We start from the raw sequence: 20,710 nt of genomic DNA, 5'->3' as shown, positions 1-20,710 counted from the left end.
ACGGAAAAAATTCCTACACTGGAGGAGGGAGAATTTCAGGAATGGCAGCCCTCAGGGTCCTGTCCCCTCCCCAGGCAGCACCTTGGTGCACGGTGAAGGAGCTGCTCAGTGCAGGGTGCAGCAGATCTTCATCATTGTCCTCATCATCATCATCATCATCATCCTCGCTGCTGCTGGAGGGTCCTGCCGCCAATTTTGGAGCTGTGTTGGCACGGATGATTTGGGAATCCAGCTGCAGGAGGTGGGGCAGGGCACCCAGCACCAGATCCCTGGGGGAAAATATGAAGAGAAATCTGAATTTTCTGCAGCTGTGGGATTGGGAGGGGGTGTCCTGTCCTGCCTCAGCCCTCCAGAGCCTGGAAAGGATGGAGAGCAGGGATTCAATTCCTTGAGAATTGGAGAGTAGAGATTCACATCTCTGGGGTTTGGAGAGCAGGGATTCAAATTCCTGAGATTTGGAGAGCAGAGATTCAAATCCCTGAGGATTGGAGAGCAGGGATTCAAATTTCTGAGGGTTGGAGAGCAGAGATGGACATTCCTGGGGTGTGGAGAGCAGGGATTGACATCCCTGAGGATTGGAGAGCAGGGATTCGAATCCCTGAGATTTGGAGAGCAGGGATGGACATTCCTGGGGTTTGGAGAGCAAGGATTGACATCCCTGAGGATTGGAGAGTGGGGATTGAAATCCCTGAGATTTAGAGAGCAGAGATTCAAATTCCTGAGGATTGGAGAGCAGCGATTCAAATTCCTGGGGTCTGGAGAGCAGGGATTGAAATCCCTGAGGGTTGGAGAGCAGGGATTCGAATCCCTGAGGGTTGGAGAGCAGGGATTGAAATCTCTGAGGATTGGAGAGTAGGGATTCAAATTCCTGAGATTTGGAGAGCAGGGATTCAAATCCCTGAGGGTTGGAGAGCAGGGATTGAAATCTCTGAGGATTGGAGAGTAGGGATTCAAATTCCTGAGATTTGGAGAGCAGGGATTCAAATCTCTTGGGTTTGGAGAGCAGGGATTGACATTCCTGAGGATTGGAGAGCAGGGATTGACATCCCTGAGGATTGGAGAGCAGAGATCCCAATCCCTGGGGTGTGGAGAGCAGGGATTTGAATCCCTGAGGATTGGAGAGAAGGGATTGAAATCCCTGAGATTTGGAGAGCAGGGATTCAAATCCCTGAAGATTGAAGAGCAGGGATTCAAATTCCTGGGGTTTAGAGAGCAGAGATTGACATTCCTGAGGACTGGAGAGCAGAGATTCAAATTCCTGGGGTTTGGAGAGGAGGGATTGACATCCTGGGGTTTGGTGGGCCAGGCTGTGTTTGATATTCCATGGAATGATTTGGGTGGGAAGGGACCTTAAACCCCATCCAGTTCCATCCAGGGACACTTCCCACTGTCCCTGGGTGCTCCAAACTGTCCTGGGGACACTTCCAGGGATCCACAGCTCCTCTGGGAATTCCACCCCACCCTCCCAGGCAGGAATTCCTTCCTCAACAATCTCCCCTGGCAAAGTGAATCCATTCCCCCTTGTCCTGTCACTCCAAAATCCCTTTCCCAGCTCTCTTGGAGCCACTGAAAAGCCACAATTAGATCACCCCGAGGCTTCTCCCAGTTTTTTGGGAGGATATTCTCCTTTTCCTGCTTCTCCTGGCTCACCTGTATCCCTCCTGCCAGGTGCACTTGTTCCCTGTCAGGTCGAGGATCCGGAGGCTGCGGGGCAGTTGATCTGCAAAGGGAAATGGGGAAAAGGGCTCCAGCCAAAAATTCCTGCTCTGAAATCCCTAAAACTCCCCCAGCTCATCCCTCACTCCTCAGGAAAACTCCCCAAAGCAGCACAGCCAGGGAAACTGAGGCAGGGAGTGTGAATCCCACAAATCCTGGATCCTTCCTGCTCCTCACAATGTGATTTTCCCAAATCCTGGATGTCTTCTTGCTCCTCATAATGTGAATCCCACAAATCCTGGATCCCTTCCTGCTCCTCACAATGTGATTTTCCCAAATCCTGGATCCCTTCCTGCCCCTCACAATGTGATTTTCCCAAATCCTGGATGTTTTCCTGCTCCTCTCAATGTGATTTTCCCAAATCCTGGATGTTTTCCTGCTCCTCACAATGTGATTTTCCCAAATCCTGGATGTTTTCCTGCCCCTCTCAATATGAATCCCACAAATCCTGGATGTTTTCCTGCTCCTCTCAATGTGTTTTTCCCAAATCCTGGATGTTTTCCTGCTCCTCACAATGTGTTTTTCCCAAATCCTGGATGTTTTCCTGCTCCTCACAATGTGATTTTCCCAAATCCTGGATTCCTTCCTGCCCCTCACAATGTGATTTTCCCAAATCCTGGATCCCTTCCTGCTCCTCACAATGTGTTTTTCCCAAATCCTGGATTCCTTCCTGCTCCTCACAATGTGATTTTCCCAAATCCTGGATCCCTTTCTGCTCCTCACAATGTGAATCCCACAAATCCTGGATCCCTTCCTGTCCCTCACAATGTGATTTTCCCAAATCCTGGATGTTTTCCTGCCCCTCTCAATGTGATTTTCCCAAATCCTGGATCCCTTCCTGCCCCTCACAATGTGATTTTCCCAAATCCTGGATCCCTTCCTGCTCCTCACAATGTGAATCCCACAAATCCTGGATGTTTTCCTGCTCTTCACAACGTCAATCCCACAAATCCTGGATGTTTTCCTGCTCCTCACAATGTGATTTTCCCAAATCCTGGATCCCTTCCTGCTCCTCACAATGTGATTTTCCCAAATCCTGGATCCCTTTCTGCTCCTCACAATGTGAATCCCACAAATCCTGGATCCCTTCCTGTCCCTCACAATGTGATTTTCCCAAATCCTGGATGTTTTCCTGCCCCTCTCAATGTGATTTTCCCAAATCCTGGATCCCTTCCTGCCCCTCACAATGTGATTTTCCCAAATCCTGGATCCCTTCCTGCTCCTCACAATGTGAATCCCACAAATCCTGGATGTTTTCCTGCTCTTCACAACGTCAATCCCACAAATCCTGGATGTTTTCCTGCTCCTCACAATGTGATTTTCCCAAATCCTGGATCCCTTCCTGCTCCTCACAATGTGATTTTCCCAAATCTTGGATGTTTTCCTGCTCCTCACAATGTGATTTTCCCAAATCCTGGATCCCTTCCTGCCCCTCACAATGTGATTTTCCCAAATCCTGGATGTTTTCCTGCTCCTCACCTGTGTCCAGCACCTGGATCAGGTTTCTGGACAGGTCCAGGGCACTCAGGTGGGGCAGAGCCTGAAGGTTTTCCACCCTCTGGATACGATTCCTGGCCAGGCAGAGGAACCTGTTGAGCACAGGGAGGGTCAGGGGGGATGTCACAGCCCCCTTGGGGACATTTTTTGGGGACAGCTCCTTTCCCCAGCCCAAGGGGAGCCGTGGAAATCTTTTTTTTTTTGGAGCAGGAGCTGCTGTACCTCAGGTTGGGAAAAGACTCCAAATTCTCGATCTTCTGGATTCTGTTCTGGGAAATAAAATAGAAGAAAAACCTTGGGTTTTTTTTCTACTGTGTGGGGGGAAAAAAAAAAAATCACATTTTTGGGAAGAACCAATCCTGGGAGCAACAGAGGAGATTCTGGAGAAGAAATGGGAGGTGGAGAGATCCCAAAATTCAGGACCCTGAGTGGGTTTGGAAACACTGGAATTCCAGGGGGGTTGGAATTGGGTGGGAGATCTCCAGGTGGGTCTGGGGTGGGGGGGTCACTGGGAGAAAACTCTCCTGGATGGAGAGGAAACTGTTCCCTTCTGGATATTGGGGTGGGAAAATGGGGGTGTCTGGCCCTCCAGGATCAGAACTGGGATATCTGTGCCCCCCAGGATCACAACTGGGGGTGTCTGTGCCCCCCTAAGGATCAGAATTTGGGGTGTCTGTGCCCCCCAGGAGCAGGGCTGGGGTGTCTCTGTCCCAGGGAAGCACAATTGGGGTCTCTGTGCCCCCCAGGAGCAGAACTGGGGTGTCTGTGACCCCCCAGGATCACAACTGGGGGTGTCTGTGCCCGCCTAAGGATCAGAATTTGGGGTATCTGTGCCCCCCTAAGGATCACAACTGGGGTATCTGTGTCCCCAGGAGCAGAACTGGGGTGTCTCTGTCCCAGGGGAGTAGAATTGGGGTGTCTGTGCTCCCCAGGAACAGAACTGGGATATCTGTGGCCCCCCAGGATCCCAATTGGGGTCTCTGTCCCTCAGGAGCAGAACTGGGATATCTGTGCCCCCCCAGGATCACAATTGGGGTCTCTGTGCCCCCCAGGGTCAGATCTGCCCGTACCTGCTGCAGGTAGAGGCCGTGGATGCCTCCCAGGGTCACAATTTGGGATATCTCTGCCCCGTACCTGCTGCAGGTAGAGGCTGTGGATGCCCCCCAGGATCACAATTTGGGATATCTCTGCCCCCCAGGGTCAGAATTTAGGATATCTCTGCCCTGTACCTGCTGCAGGTAGAGGCCGTGGATGCCTCCCAGGGTCACAATTTGGGATATCTCTGCCCCGTACCTGCTGCAGGTAGAGGCTGTGGATGCCCCCCAGGATCACAATTTGGGATATCTCTGCCCTGTACCTGCTGCAGGTAGAGGCTGTGGATGTCCCCAGGATCACAATTTGGGATATCTCTGCCTCCCAGGGTCACAATTTGGGATATCTCTGCCCGTACCTGCTGCAGGTAGAGGCTGTGGATGTCCCCAGGATCACAATTTGGGATATCTCTGCCCCCCAGGATCACAATTTGTGATATCTCTGCCCCATACCTGCTGCAGGTAGAGGCTGTGGATGTCCCCAGGATCACAATTTAGGATATCTGTGCCCCCCAGGATTACAATTTGGGATATCTCTGCCCCATACCTGCTGCAGGCAGAGGCTGTGGATCCCCTCCAGGGTCACAATTTAGGATATCTGTGCCCCCCAGGATCACAATTTAGGATATCTGTGCCCCCCAGGGTCACAATTTGGGATATCTCTGCCCTGTACCTGCTGCAGGTAGAGGCTGTGGATGTCCCCAGGATCACAATTTGGGATATCTCTGCCCGTACCTGCTGCAGGTAGAGGCTGTGGATGCCCCCCAGGGTCACAATTTGGGATATCTCTGCCCCGTACCTGCTGCAGGTAGAGGCCGTGGATGCCCCCCAGGATCACAATTTAGGATATCTGTGCCCCCCAGGGTCACAATTTGGGATATCTCTGCCCTGTACCTGCTGCAGGTAGAGGCTGTGGATGTCCCCAGGATCACAATTTGGGATATCTCTGCCCGTACCTGCTGCAGGTAGAGGCTGTGGATGCCCCCCAGGGTCACAATTTGGGATATCTCTGCCCCGTACCTGCTGCAGGTAGAGGCCGTGGATGCCCCCCAGGATCACAATTTAGGATATCTGTGCCCCCCAGGGTCACAATTTGGGATATCTCTGCCCTGTACCTGCTGCAGGTAGAGGCTGTGGATGCCCACAGGATCAGAATTTGGGATATCTCTGCCCGTACCTGCTGCAGGTAGAGGCTGTGGATGCCCCCCAGGGTCACAATTTGGGATATCTCTGCCCGTACCTGCTGCAGGTAGAGGCTGTGGATGCCCCCCAGGGTCACAATTTGGGATATCTGTGCCCCCCAGGATCACAATTTGGGATATCTGTGCCCCCCAGGGTCACAATTTGGGATATCTCTGCCCGTACCTGCTGCAGGTAGAGGCTGTGGATCCCCTCCAGCCTGCGCAGTTCCCCGATGCAGGAGATGTTCTCCCTGTCCAGGCGGATGGTCGGGGTGGGCAGAGGCCCCCTGGACCTAAAGAGACACAAATTTAGTGTTTGGGGGGTCTTTGGGGTGTTCTGAGCCCCACTCCTTGTCAGCCCAGAGTGGAAAAATAGGTTTATTTATTATATTTTAAAAGGATTTATAAGAATATAATGAAATAATAAATATAATAATATAATATTAAGAAAAATACAACAATAAAGTCTGTATTTATAACCCCAGAGGGGTCCTCACCGCATATATATCATTAATACATATTTATATATTAATATATTCTTATATAATAATATAATAATATATATTATTATAATAACATGAATATAATAATATAATATTAAGAAAAATACAACAATGAAATCTGTATTTATAACCCCTGTGAGGTCCTCACCTCATAGGTATCATTAATATATAAAAATATATAAATATATTAATATATTATTATAATATTATATTATTATATTATTATTATATAATAATATATTAACATATACTAATATAATAATACAATATTAACAAAAATACAACAATGAAATCTATATTTATAACCCCTGTGGGGTCCTCACCTCATATATATCATTAATATATAATAATATATATAATATATTATTATATATTAATATATATTAATATAATACCGATATATTAATATATAATAATATAATAACATAATTAATATAATAATGTAATATTAACAAAAATACAACAAGAAAATCTGTATTTATACCCCAGAGGGGTCCTCACATCATATATATCATTAATATATATTAATATATTATATATTAATATATAATAATATAATAATATATAGTGAAATAATAAACATAATAATATAATATTAACAAAAATAGAACAATAAAATCTGTATTTACAACCCCTGTGGGGTCCTCATCTCATATATATCATTAATATATAATATATATATAATATATATTAATATAATAGCGATATATTAATATATATATAATAACATAAATAATATAATAATATAATATTAACAAAAGCACAACAATAAATTCTATATTTCTAACCCCTGTGGGTCCTCACCTCATATATATCATTAATATATATTAATATATATCAATATATTAACATATAATAATATATTAACATATAATAATATATTAACATATAATAATATATAATAATATATTAATATATATTAATATAATAACATAATTAATATAATAATATAATATTAACAAAAATACAACAATGAAATCTCTATTTATAACTCCTGTGGTGTCCTCACCTCATATATATCATTAATATATATTAATATATATCAATATATTAACATATAATAATATATTAATATATAATAATATATTGTAATATACTAATATATATTAATATAATAACATAATATAATAATATAATATTAACAAAAATACAACAATAATATCTGTATTTATAACCTCAGATGGGTCCTCACCTCATATATATCATTAATAGATATTAATATATATTATTATATAATAATATAATAATATATATTAATATAATAACATGAATATAATAATATAATATTAACAAAATATAATAATATAATATTACAAAAATACAACAATGAAAATATAATATTAACAAAAATACAAACAATGAAAATACAGACACACCCCTGTGAGGTCCTCACCTCCTATATATCATTAATACATATTAATATATTATTATATTAATATATAATAATATATTAATATAAAATAATATATTAACATATATTACTATAATAAAATAATTAATATAATAACATAATATTAACAATAATACAACAATAAAATCTGTATTTCCAACCCCAGAGGGTCCTCACCTCATATATATCATTAATATGTATTAATATATAATAACATATAATAATATATAATAATATATATTAATATTATAACATAATTAATATAATAATATAATATTGACAAAAATACAACAATAATATCTGTATTTATAACCCCAGAGGGGTCCTCACCTCATATATATCATTAATATATATTAGTATATATTAATATATTAACATACAATAATGTATTAATAAATAATAATATATTAACATATAATAATATATAATAATATATTAATATATATTAATATAATAACATAATTAATATAATAATATAATATTAACAAAAATACAACAATGAAATCTCTATTTATAACTCCTGTGGTGTCCTCACTTCATATATATCATTAATATATATGAATATATATGAATATATTAATATATTCCTATATAATAATATAATAATATATATTAATATAATGAAATAATATAATAACATAATATTAACAAAACCACAACAATAAAATCTCCATTCAAAACCCCTGTGGGTCCTCACCTCATGCGGGTGACGATGAGGCTCTCACTGAGTGTCACCCCTGGCGACGCCTCCTCGGGGGCTGGGGGGATTCACAGGGCAAAAATTCGTGACAAATTTGAAAAACTTTCATTAAAAAATATAATTAGGAGACAGAAATAAAACAAAGGGTTACGGCTGGGTGGGTGGGATTTAGTTAAAAGCTCATTTATTAACAGCTTGTGGCATATTAATAGACTTATTTAAACATTTTTTAAACATTTTCTTGAGTTCAAATAATCTTTGGTTTTAATCTTTGACTTGCCTTCATTTTATTTTGTATTAATTTGTAAAATTAATATTTTATTTCTCTTTGTGGTTCTGTCTTATTGTCTTCACACTTTTTGATAACAGAGGGTTAATATTTTTTTTATTATTATTTTTTTGAGGGTTCTGGTGTCTGTCACTGTTATCTTTATCCAGAGAGGATAATCTAAAAGTGTGAGGAATTTTTACTATTTTTTGAATTAGCTACATAAATAAAAACATTAAAAATATATATATATATGAGATAAATATATCTCATATATATATCTCATATATATAATATATAATATAGAATATATTATATAATATATAAAAATTATATATATTATATACATTGTATATATTATATATATTATATATATCTTATAATTTCTTTTTTAACATTATAGGAATATAGATATTTATTGATGCTCTTTCACACCACAATGACACAAACTCTGAGATTCAGGAGGCTTGAAAATTATTCCTTTATTTTTAAAATATGTCTCCCTTTTATATTATTTTCCACAAACCAATTTTGAAACAAAAGCAAAAATCTCTTCACTCACATTGGTCACACCCAGAGGGAAGATAAAAATCTTTTATCAAGAAGATTAAAAAAAAAGGATTAAATAAATACATATATAAATGTTATAAATACATATATAAATATGCTATTATAACAGTGTGAAAAACAATGTTTACTTTTTTTGGTAAATTTTAGGAAATAGATTTAATAAAAAAATTAAGACAATTAGATAGAAAAAGAGGAAAATACAGTTGGTTGGGTTATATTTTGCAGTATTAGAGAATTTTTTTTAATACTTTTTCTATTGCATTAGTTTGTTGCATATTCATATTTTTTTATAAATTAGTTTTTATATTTTAGGGACTGTTTAATCTGACTTTTTTGGGGGGTTTGCGTTTTTAGGGAATGTGTATTTTGCTGTTGTGTCTTCATTATCACTTTTAGTTTGGAGTTTGTTTTATACTTTTTTTAGATAATAAATGCTGATAGTTGGTTTATCAGTAGCAGAGTCTTTTTAATATGTTCATTGGATCTTATTTTGATTAAACAGACAGTTTAAACATATTTATATTAACTACAATTTCTTTACTAAGAGCAGAAATAAAAAACTTATTGTAGTAGTTAATTTATATTAACTACTATTACTATGCCTGATTTTCTTTACTAATAAAGCAGAAATAAAAAATTTATTCTAGTAGTTAATTTATATTAACTACTATTGTTATGCCTAATTGTCTTTACTAATAAAGCAGAAATAAAAAACTTATATTCTTACTATAACATTATTAATTATACAGCACACACCTTGCAAAAAGCCAACTTTATATAATGTATATATAGTTATATATATAATATATAATATATAATATATATAACATATTATATCATATATATAATATACATAACATATACTATATTGTTTATATTATATATGTTACATTATATTAGATATATTATATGTATTATATTATATTATATTATATTATATTATATTATATTATATTATATATAATACACATAATATAATGTATATTATATACATTTTTATATAATATACATTTATAAAAACAGTGTATTTATAAAAATGAGGTTCCAGCCCCCAAAAATGTCCCACTCACCCCCACGAAAAGTGTCCCTGTGCTCAGCCATGGCTTTGTCCCCTCCTCCAGTGGGATTTTGAAGGGGATGCTGGAAGAGAAATAGGGAAAAAAGAGTGAAAAACTTGTGGATTTTGGGGTGTCAGTGAGGAGAGGATTGGTGGGATGGGAGACCAGAGGGGCTCTGATTCAGAAATCAAATTCCAGGGGGATTTTGGCACTGGAAATGGGGGGATCAGTGGGACCAGACCCCACTGGATGGGGCTTTGTCCCCTCCTCCAGTGGGGTTTGAGAAGGGGAAGAGTCTGAAGGAAAAGAGAGTGAAAATATTGTGGATTTGGGGTGTCAGTGGGGACAGGATTGCTGGGATGGGGGTCAGAGGGGCTCTGATTCCAGGGGGATTTTGGCACTGGGACTGAGGGGGGTCATTGGGATCAGACCTCAGTGGATGGGGCTTTGTCCCCTCTTTGAGTAGAATTTTGAGAAGGGGAAGGGTCTGAGGGAAAAGAGAGTGAAAAACTTGTGGATTTGGGATGTCAGTGGGGACAGGATTGGTATGATGGGGGTCACTCAGAGGGGCTCTGATTCCAGGGGGATTTTGGCACTGGAACTGAGGGAGATCAGTGGGACCAGGAGCTCCTGGATGGGGATTTTAGAGACCCCCAGGATGGGGCTGGGGGGGTCATCGGGACCAGGCCCCACTGGATGGGGAGCTCTTAGAGATAGACCCACGGCAGCTCAGCTACCACAGGTTTGGGGCTCAGAGACCCCCGGAAAGACCAGAGGGGCTCACCGGAGCCGGTTCCCCCTGTTTGGGGCTCAGATTCCCTCACTCTGGGGGGGCTCAGGGACCCTGGTCCGGGCCCAGGCCGCGCTCAGGCCGTTGCTATCGAGACGGGCGCGCCGGAAGTGGCGGGTCCTCCACCTTCCCACAGGCCTTTGCGGTGTCGCGGCAAAGATGGCGGCGCTGGGAAGTGGCGGGACGCGATGGCGGCGGGGTGAGAGACCGGGAACGGGGCTGGAACAGGGGCCTGGAATGGGAACGGGGCTGGGACAAAGGCCTGGAATAGAATTGAGGCTGGGACAGGGATGGGACAGGGACGGGACAGGGGCCTGGAGTGGGAACTGGAATGGGAACAGGACTGGGACAGCGGCCTGGAATGGGAATGGGGCTTGGACAGGAATGGGAACGGGAATGGGAATGGGAGCTGGGACAGGAACGGGAACGGGAATGGACAGGGGCCTAGAATGGGAATAGGAATGGGATAGAGACGGGGTGGAATGGGAACGGGAATTGGAACGGGGCTGGGACAGGAATGGGAATGGGGCTGGGACAGGGGCCTGGAATGGAAACGGGACTGGGAACAGGACTGGGATAGGGGCCGGGAATGGGAACAAGGCTGGGACAGGAACGGGAACGGGACAGGGGCCGAGATTAGGAACGGCAAGGGACTAGGACAGGGGAATGGGAACAAGACATGGAACAGGGAGGGAGCAGATCCCGGGAGCAGCACCAGGGGCAGCGCCGCACTCCCGCAGCCCCGAGCGGCTCCCGGTGCCGGTCCCGGTCCCAGTCCTGACCGCTGCCCCGCAGCCTGGCTGCCCGCCCTGCAGCTGCTCCGGCGCGGCTCCAAGGCGGTGACCAGGCACTGGAAGGCCATGCACTTCCAGCGGCAGAAGCTGCTGGCGCTGACCGAGTACCTGCCCCCGCGGCCGGCCCTGCCTCCGCGCTGCCGGCCCCGGCCCGGCCCCCAGGAGCTGCAGGTGAGCACCGGGAGAACCGGGATGGGCGTTTTTCCTGCGGGATTGGGCACCGAGTTTGGTTGGAGCTGGTGGGAAAGTTTCCCGAAGTGGGTTATGGGGTGTTGGGAATGGGGGGAGTTCTCCATCTGGGGAATGTTGGGGGTTTGTGGGGGGAATTTGGGGTCTGAGGGAGGGGTTTGAGGGTTGTGGGGTCGCTTTGAGATCTGTGGGGTCGCCTCATGGTGCATGGGGGCACCTCAAGATTCATGAGAAAACCTTAAGATCCATGAGAGCACCTCATGATCCATGGGATCATTTCAAGATCCGTGGGAACACCTCCATGATCCATGGGAATGTCTCATGGTCAGTGGGGTCACTTCAGGATCCATGGGGTCACTTTGAGATCCATGGGAACACCTCGAGGTCCATGGGATCATCTCATGATCCATGGGAACACCTCACAATCCTTGGGACCATCTCCCCCCAGCACCTCCAGCTGATGGTCCCTCCCCCATTCCCATATCCACATTCCTTCCTCCAGGAGAGGTCACAGCAGGGGTCAACTCTGTCCCCAAATCCCACATTCTGTGTCCCCAGGAGGGCAGCTGCATGTGGGTCCTGTGGCTCCAGGTGTCCCACCTTGTCACCAAACCCCACATTCCCTCATCCTCTGTCCCCAAACCCCACACTGTGTGTCCCCAGGAGGATGGTGCCATAGGGGTCCCACCTATGTCCCCAAATCCACATTCCCAAATTCCCTGTCCCCAAACCCCACACTCTGTGTCTCCAGTTGGACAGGTACATGTGGGTCCTGTGCCCCCAGGTGTCCCACCTTGTCCCCAAATCCCAAATTCCCCCACTCTGCCCCCAGGAGGATGGGTATGTGCGGGTGCTGTGCCCCCAGGTATCCCACCTTGTCCCCAAACCCCACATTCCCTGTCCCCAAACCCCACTCTATCCCCCCAGGAGGACGGGTACACATGGGTCCTGTGCCCCCAGATGTCCCACCCTGTCCCCAAACCCCACATTCCCTGTCCCCAAACCCCCCTGTGTCCCCAGGAGGACGGGTGCACACGGGTGCTGTGTCCCCAAGTGTCCCACCCTGTCCCCAAACCCCCCTGTGTCCCCAGGAGGACGGGTACACACAGGTGCTGTGCCCCCAGATGTCCCAGCTTGTCCCCAAACCCCCCTGTGTCCCCAGGAGGACGGGTACACGCGGGTGCTGTGCCCCCAGATGTCCCACCCTGTCCCCAAACCCCCCTGTGTCCCCAGGAGGACAGGTGCACATGGGTCCTGTGCCCCCAGGTGTCCCAGCTTGTCCCCAAACCCCCCTGTGTCCCCAGGAGGACGGGTACATGTGGGTCCTGTGTCCCCAAGTGTCCCACCTTGTCCCCAAACCCCCCTGTGTCCCCAGGAGGACGGGTACACGCGGGTGCTGCGGCGGCAGGCGGAGCAGACGCTGCGGGACAGCCGCATGGTGGCCGTGTGCCACTACAACTCCATGGCCGAGGAGGACGTGGCCACCCTGGGCCACTACCTGCGCAGGCACAACATCCACCTCAAGTTCGTGCTCAACGAGGTGGGGGACACTAAACACTCCAAATAATTCAGAGAGCAAAGGGTTTTTATTGTTTAATTATTCCTAAATTTTTTAAGGTGTTTTGTAGTGAAGCGTTCCCTCACACCCAGCAGGTGTTTTCCATATAGGGAAAAGTTTTAAGGTTCACCCCTTAAGAACCCAGAAACATCCACAGCAAGTGTTTTCTATATAGGGAGAAGTTTAAGACTCACTTGTTAAGGTAAAGAACCCAGAAACTTCCACATCAAGTGTTTTCCATATAGAGAAAAGTTTAAGACTCACTTGTTAAGGTAAGGAACCCAGAAACTTCCACAGCAAGTGTTTTCCATAGAGGGAAAAGTTTAAGACTCACTGATCAAAGTAAAGAATCCAGAAACTTCCATAGCAAGTGTTTCCCATAAAGGGAAAAGTTTAAGGCTCACTTGTTAAGGTAAAAAACCCAGAAACTTCCATAGCAAGTGTTTTCCATAGAGGGAAAAGTTTAAGGCTCACTGATCAAAGTAAAGAATCCAGAAACTTCCATAACAAGTGTTTTCCACAGAGGGAAAAGTTTAAGACTCACCTCACCCTTAAGACTCACCTATCCTGAGGGGCTCAGGGCTATCCCATTGACTCCAGGGCTATCCCAGTTTTTCCAGGGCTATCCCACTGATCCCAGGGCTATCCCAGTTATTCCAGGGCTATCCCACTTTTTCCAGGGCTATCCTGAGGGGCTCAGGGAATCTGGGAATGTTTGGAATGTGGGCCCCAGTTTTTCCAGGACTATCCTGGTGGTCCCAGGGCTATCCCAGTCACTCCAGGGGTATCCTAGTGGCTCCAGGGCTTTCCCAGTGGCTCCAGGGCTTTCCCAGTGGCTCCAGGGCTATCCCCAGGGCCATCCCAGTGCTTCCAGAGCTATCCCAGTGCCTCCAGGGCTATCTCAGGGCTGTCCCCAGGGCTATCCCGGTGCTTCCAGGGCTCTCCCAGTTTTTCCAGGGCTATCCCAGTGTTTCTAGGGCTATCCCAGTGTTCCCAGTGCTATCCCAATGGCTCCAGGGCTATCCCCAGGGCTTCCCCAGTTACTCCAGGGCTCCCCCAGTTTTTCCAGGGCTCTCCCAGTTTTTCCAGGGCTACCCCAGTTTTTCCAGTGCTATCCCAATGGCTCCAGGGCTATCCCCAGGGCTCCCCCAGTTACTCCAGGGCTACCCCAGTTTTTCCAGTGCTATCCCAGTGGCTCCAGGGGTGGCTCCAGGGGTATTCCCAGGGCTCCCCCAGTTTTTCCAGTGCCATCCCACTGATCCCAGTGCCATCCCCGTGGCTCATCCCGGGCTCTCTCCAGGTCATCCGGCCGGTTCTGGCTCAGTCCAAGTACCGGAACCTGCTCCCGCTGTTCGTGTCCCGGAACGTGCTGCTGGTGAGCCCCGAGGCCCCGGCCAGGGAGATGCTCAGAGTGCTCAAGGGAGTGCCACAGGTCACCCTGCTGGGTGAGGGACACGGCCCCGCTGCCCACAGCCTGGGGACGGGGGAACAGGGGTGGGAACGGGGGAACGGGGCTGGGAGTGAGGGTGAGGGGCTGGGAATGAGGGAACAGGGGTGGGAACGGGGGAATGGGGGTGGGAGTGACGGAATGGGGGTGGGAACAGGGGAATGGGGATGGGAACGGGGGTGGGAGTGGGGAAAGGGGCTGAGAATGGGGGAATGGGGGTGGGAATGGGGAAAAGGGCTGGGAGTGGGGGAACAGGGGTGGGAATGGGGTTGAGATGCTCATCCAGGAATGGGAATGAGGGCCCGGGGCTGGGAATGAGGACACGGGGCTGGGAATGAGGATCAGGGCTGGGAACGTGGACACAGGGCTTGGAAAGCTCAGCCAGAGTTGGGAATAGGGGCCCAAGGCTGGGAATGAGGATCCAGAGCTTGGGAAGTTCATCCAGGGTTGGGAATCAGGGCTCAGGAGGGTCATCCAGGACTGTGAATGAAGGCCTGGGACTGGGAATGGGGGAACGGGGGTGGGAATCAGGGCCCAGGGCTCAGGAGGCTCATCCAGGGCTGGGAATGGGGGAACAAAACTGGGAACGGTGGAATGGGGGTGGGAGTGGGGGAACGGGGGTGGGAATGAGGACCCAGGGCTGGGAATGACAACCCAGGACAGGGAATGAGGACCCAGGGCTGGAAATGAGGACCCAGGGCTGGGAATGACAACCCAGGACAGGGATTGAGGACCCAGGGCTGGGAAATGGGGTCCCCCTGCCAGATCTCCACCCATGCAAACGAGCGGTGGGGCAGGAGCCGTCGCTTCCCCATGGTCTCTGCCATCCCACGCCCATCCCCACCTCCCGTTTTTTCCAGGCGCCTGCATCGACGACACCATCCTGAGCCGACAGGGCGTGGAGAACTTCGCCCGGCTGCCCTCCCTGGAGGCGTCCCAGGGCCAGACGGTGGCAGCGCTGTCCCTGCCCTCCTCCCAAACCTCCTCCCTGCTCCAGCGGGGTCCTGCCCACCTCACAGCGCTGCTGGACCAGCACATCCGACAGCTGAGGGCCACGGGAGGAGCCACAGAGCTTCCCCAGGGCACAGGAGGAGCCTCGGAGCCTCCCCAGGGCACAGGAGGAGCCTCAGAGCTTCCCCAAAGCCAGAATCACTGAGGGTGGAAACTGGGACCCAGTTCCTTCCTGGGCTGTGGGATATGGGGAGCTCTTCCCCCCCCCAGGATAAAGGATTGGGGGTTCAAGGACACAATTCCCATGGAATCAGCTCCAGAGAGACGAGTCAAGGACTGGAACTTTGACACTGAAGGTCTTGGGAATATTCCAGAAGTGTTCCAGTTGTGATCAGGGGTCTCTGGGATCAGCCACAGGGGGGATGGAGCCTCTGAGGGCATTTTGGGCACTCCAAACCCTGTGATTTTACAGAATTGGGGGTGTGTTGTCACACTGATCCCACCCCTGGCATTGCTGTCGTGTCTATTAAAGCTCTGTGGAAATGCTGAGGCCTCCTTTGGGATTTTGGGGGGTGGGTTTGGGGGTGTTTCTGCCCCTTAGGAATCACTGAGGGTGGAAACTGGGATCCAGTTCCTTCCTTGGCTGTGGGATATGGGGAGCTCTTCCCCCCCAGGATAAAGGATTGGGGGTTCATGGACACAATTCCCATGGAATCAGCTCCAGAGATGAGTCAAGGACTGGAGGTTTGACATTGAAGGTCTTGGGAATGTCCCAGCTGTGCTCAGGGATCTCTGGGATCAGCCAGAGGAGGGATGGAGCCTCTGAGGGGATTTTGGGCACTCCAAACCCTGTGATTTCACAGAATTGGGGGTGTGTTGTCACACTGATCCCACCCCTGGCATCGCTGTTGTGTCTATTAAAGCTCTGTGGAAATGCTGAGGCCTCCTTTGGGATTTTGGGGGGTGGGTTTGGGGGTGTTTCTGCCCCCCCTGAGGGAATCACTGAGGGTGGAAACTGGGATCCAGTTCCTTCCTGGGCTGTGGGATATGGGGAGCTCTTCCCCCCAGGATAAAGGATTGGGGGTTGGTGATTTCTGGGATCCTGGTGGGTCAGTGATCCCAGAGACCCCTGTGGGTTTGCCATCCCCCAGTCCATCCATGAGATGATGACCCTGAGACCCTCAGACACCCAGAGACCCCCACGGGCTGGAGATTTTAAAGACCCCCGTGTGTCAATGTTCCAAAAAAACCCTTGGAATGACCAACCCTGCGACCCCCGTGCGTCAATGATCCAAAAAAAACCCTGGAATGACCAAAACCCCCCTGGAATGACCAAAACCCCCCTGGAATGACCAAAACCCCCCTGGAATGACCAACCCTGGGACTCCCACAAAAAATCCCCCCTGGAATGACCAACCCCAGAACCCCCGTGTGTCAATGACCCAAAAAACCCCCTGGAATGACCAACCCCGGGACCCCCTTGTGTCCCGGGCCCCAAAAAAACCCCTGGAATGGCCAAAACCCCCCTGGAATAACCAACCCCGGGACCCCCGTGTGTCCATGACCCAAAAAAACCCCCCTGGAATGACCAAACCCCCCCTGGAATGACCAACCCCAGGACCCCCATGTGTCAATGACCCAAAAATAAACCCCTGGAATGACCAAGCCGGGGACCCCCCAAAAAATTCCCCCTGGAATGACCAACCCCGGGACCCCCGTGTGTCCATGACCCAAAAAAACCCCCCTGGAATGACCAACCCCAGGACCCCCATGTGCCAATGACCCAAAAATAAACCCCTGGAATGACCCAAAATCCCCCTGGAATGACCCAAAATCCCCCTGGAATGACCAATCCTGGGATCCCCGTGTGTCAATGACCCAAAAAACCCCATGGGTTGGTCAGTGATCCCCAAAACCCTCCTGGAATGACCAAACCAGAGACCCCCGTGTGTCAATGACCCAAAAAAACCTCTCGGGTCGGTCGGTGATGTCCAAACCCCCCTGGAATGACCAACCCTGGGACCCCCGTGTGTCAATGACCAAAAACCCTCCTGGAATGACCAAAAACCCCCTGGAATGACCAAAAACCCCCCTGGAATGACCAAAAACCCCCCTGGAATGACCAAAACTCCCCCTGGAATGACCAAACCCCCCCTGGAATGACCAACCCCGGGACCCCCATGTATCAACGATCAAAAAAAAAAAAAAAAACCCCAACTGTCGTTTAGCCCCAAAACCCCCCTGGAATGACCAACCCTGAGACCCCCATGTGTCAATGACCCAAAAATCCCTCTGGAATCACCAAAAACCCCCCTGGAATGACCAACCCTGGGACCTCTGTGTGTCGGTGACCTAAAAATAAACCTCTGGAATGACCAAAACCCCCCCTGGAATGACCAAAAACCCCCCTGGAATGACCAACCCCAAGACCTCTGTATGTCAATGATCCAAAAAAACCCCCCTGGAATGACCAAAACCCCCCTGGAACAACCAAACCAGAGACCCCCGTGTGTCAATGACCCAAAAAAACCTCTCGGGTCGGTCGGTGATGTCCAAAACCCCCCTGGAATGACCAACCCTGGGACCCTCCCGTGTCAATCACCCAAAAAAACCCCCTGAAATGACCAAAATCCCCCTGGAATGACAAAAAACTCTCCTGGAATGACCAACCCCGGGACCCCCTTGTGTCAATGACCCAAAAAAACCCCCCTAGAATGACCAAAAAGCCCCCTGGAATGACCAAAAAACCCTCCTGGAATGACCAAAAACCCTCCTGGAATGACCAAAATCCCCTCTGGAATGACCAACCCCAGGCCCCCCGTGTGTCAATGACCCCCCAAAAAACCTAGAATGACCAAACCCCCCCCTGGAATGACCAAGAACCCCCCTGGAATGACCAAAAAACCCCTGGAATGACCAAAAAAACCCCCTGGAATAACCAAACCCCCCTGGAATATCCACCCCAGGACCCCCATGCGGCGCTGCCCCTCCCGAGCATCCCCCAGTTCTCCTCCCGGTCGGTCTCTGGCCCTGCCCCGTTTCCCTGCGGGCTCTGCCGCCTCTCGGCGCCTCCTCCCGGCATTTCCCGGCGCTGTCTGCCCCCGGTGCTGCCGGCTCCGGTCCTCCACGGAGCAGGGGGCAGAGCCGAGCGGCTCCGGGCCGCCCAGCCGTGTTCCGGTTCCTGCTGCTGCCGCCACCGCCGGGCAGGATGCGACCGGTGCCCTCCGCCCTCCCTCCGCCCGCCCAGGTGAGCGCCGGGACACCGGGATGGGGGAAAACATCCTTCCCCTGCTGTCCCGGGGGGTGACACCGGACAGGGACACCGGGATGGGTGAAAACATCCTTCCCCTGCTGTCCTGGGGGGTGACACCGGACAGGGACACCGGGATGGGGGAAAACATCCTTCCCCTGCTGTCCCGGGGGGTGACACCGGACAGGGACACCGGGATGGGGGAAAACATCCTTCCCCTGCTGTCCTGGGGGGTGACACTGGGAAGGGACACCGGGATGGGCTTTATCTCTCCATCCCTGGAGGTTATCCATGGCAGGGTGGTTATTGGGGTACCGGGTTATCCATGGCAGGGTGGTTATTGTGGTACCGGGTTATCCATGGCAGGGTGGTTATTGTGGTACCGGTGCTGTGTTATTACCAGGGGTGATGGTACCCGGTTATTACCGGCCCCGCTGCCGTTATCCCGGGATTATCCCGGTAAAATCCATCCCATCCCCTCCACCTGCCCAGGTGAGCACCAGGACACCGGTAACGTGGGAAAATCTCCTTTCCCTGCTGTCCTGGGGGTGACACCGGACAGGGACACCGGGATGGGCTTTGCCTCTCCATCCCCGGTGGATATCTGTGGCAGGGTGGTTATTGTGGTACTGGTGCTGTGGTTATTACCGAGGCTCCAGTACCCGGTTATTACCGGCCCCGCTGCCGTTATCCCGGGATTATCCCGGTAAAATCCATCCCATCCCCTCCACCCACCCAGGTGAGCACTGGGACACTGGTAACATCCTTCCCCTGCTGTCCCGGGGGGTGACACCGGACAGGGACACCGGGATGGGCTTTATCTCTCCATCCCCGGTGGTACCGGCACAGCGAGGGGTCGGTGTCGCTTTTCCTGGGAGAAAAACCCCACCAGGTGCCTATTCCCCCTGGGAAAACTCCCAGTGCCGGGTTATCTCTGGCAGGGTGGTTATTGTGGTACCGGTGCCGGGTTATCCATGGCAGGGTGGTTATTGTGGTACCAGTACAGGGTTATCCATGGCAGGGTGGTTATTGTGGTACCAGTACAGGGTTATCCATGGCAGGGTGGTTAATGTGGTACCAGTACAGGGTTATCCATGGCAGGGTGGTTATTGTGGTACCAGTACAGGGTTATCCATGGCAGGGTGGTTAATGTGGTACCAGTACAGGGTTATCCATGGCAGGGTGGTTATTGTGGTACTGGGTTATCCATGGCAGGGTGGTTATTGTGGTACCGGGTTATCCATGGCAGGGTGGTTATTGTGGTACTGGGTTATCCATGGCAGGGTGGTTATTGTGGTACAGGGTTATCCATGGCAGGGTGGTTATTGTGGTACCAGTACAGGGTTATCCATGGCAGGGTGGTTATTGTGGTACCGGGTTATCCATGGCAGGGTGGTTATTGGGGTACCAGTACAGGGTTATCCATGGCAGGATGGTTATTGTGGTACCGGGTTATCCATGGCAGGGTGGTTATTGTGGTACAGGGTTATCCATGGCAGGGTGGTTATTGTGGTACCAGTGCTGTGGTTATTACCGGAGCGATGGTACCCGGTTATTACCGGCCCCGCTGCTGTTATCCCGGGATTATCCCGGTAAAATCCATCCCACAGCAACGCCCGGGATGCCCCATCATAGGGAGGATGGCAAGGCCACAGGAGAAGCCCCACCGTGCCTCAGTTTCCCCTCTGTAGAATCGTGAAGGGAACAAACGCGGGGCTTTGCAGGGGGTCATGTCCTGGCTTTTTTTTGGGTAGGGG

At 48.7% G+C, this 20,710-nt stretch overlaps 2 protein-coding genes across 4 annotated transcripts; one reads left to right on the top strand and one right to left on the bottom strand.

The window, feature by feature from the left end:
• Positions 1 to 12: 12 nt before the first annotated feature.
• On the bottom strand, positions 13 to 10,858 carry LRRC46 (leucine rich repeat containing 46). Its single transcript, XM_083877739.1, has 8 exons — positions 10,759 to 10,858; positions 9,987 to 10,056; positions 8,076 to 8,136; positions 5,670 to 5,778; positions 3,436 to 3,482; positions 3,196 to 3,305; positions 1,651 to 1,720; positions 13 to 269 (listed from the first exon to the last, which is right to left on the bottom strand). The coding sequence occupies exons 2-8, from the start codon at positions 10,015 to 10,017 to the stop codon at positions 14 to 16; spliced, it is 684 nt and encodes a 227-aa protein (XP_083733865.1). The 5' UTR covers positions 10,018 to 10,056; positions 10,759 to 10,858; the 3' UTR covers position 13.
• A 52-nt stretch (positions 10,859 to 10,910) lies between these two features.
• On the top strand, positions 10,911 to 16,020 carry MRPL10 (mitochondrial ribosomal protein L10). 3 transcript variants are annotated; one of them, XM_083877672.1, is made up of 5 exons: positions 10,911 to 10,963; positions 11,560 to 11,729; positions 13,123 to 13,287; positions 14,606 to 14,680; positions 15,613 to 16,020. In XM_083877672.1, the coding sequence occupies exons 1-5, from the start codon at positions 10,953 to 10,955 to the stop codon at positions 15,906 to 15,908; spliced, it is 717 nt and encodes a 238-aa protein (XP_083733798.1). In that variant the 5' UTR covers positions 10,911 to 10,952; the 3' UTR covers positions 15,909 to 16,020. The 3 variants fall into 3 exon arrangements, with proteins under 3 accessions (XP_083733798.1, XP_083733797.1, XP_083733796.1); XM_083877671.1 differs by having other exon boundaries at positions 14,606 to 14,750; XM_083877670.1 differs by having other exon boundaries at positions 11,560 to 11,815; positions 14,606 to 14,750.
• The last annotated feature ends 4,690 nt before the right edge of the window (positions 16,021 to 20,710 follow it).

This window comes from Zosterops lateralis (genome assembly GCF_965231275.1).
Source record: "Zosterops lateralis genome assembly, chromosome: 24".
Taxonomy (NCBI): Eukaryota; Metazoa; Chordata; class Aves; order Passeriformes; family Zosteropidae; genus Zosterops; species Zosterops lateralis.
Note: the sequence above shows the minus strand (reverse complement) of the source record. Positions and strands in the feature narration are given on the sequence as shown.

What these genes read in the sequence shown, in the direction of transcription:
- MRPL10 (XM_083877670.1), top strand. An exon ending in TGGTGGGAAAGTTTCCCGAA is followed by an intron (nt 11,816 to 13,122) that starts GTGGGTTATGGG and finishes CTGTGTCCCCAG; the next exon opens with GAGGACGGGTACACGCGGGT. An exon ending in GCCACAGGTCACCCTGCTGG is followed by an intron (nt 14,751 to 15,612) that starts GTGAGGGACACG and finishes CGTTTTTTCCAG; the next exon opens with GCGCCTGCATCGACGACACC.
- LRRC46 (XM_083877739.1), bottom strand. Translation starts at nt 10,017, where the DNA reads ATGGCTGAGCACAGGGACACTTTTCGTGGGG. An exon ending in CAGGGACACTTTTCGTGGGG is followed by an intron (nt 8,137 to 9,986) that starts GTGAGTGGGACA and finishes GAATCCCCCCAG; the next exon opens with CCCCCGAGGAGGCGTCGCCA. An exon ending in ACAGCCTCTACCTGCAGCAG is followed by an intron (nt 3,483 to 5,669) that starts GTACGGGCAGAG and finishes TTTATTTCCCAG; the next exon opens with AACAGAATCCAGAAGATCGA.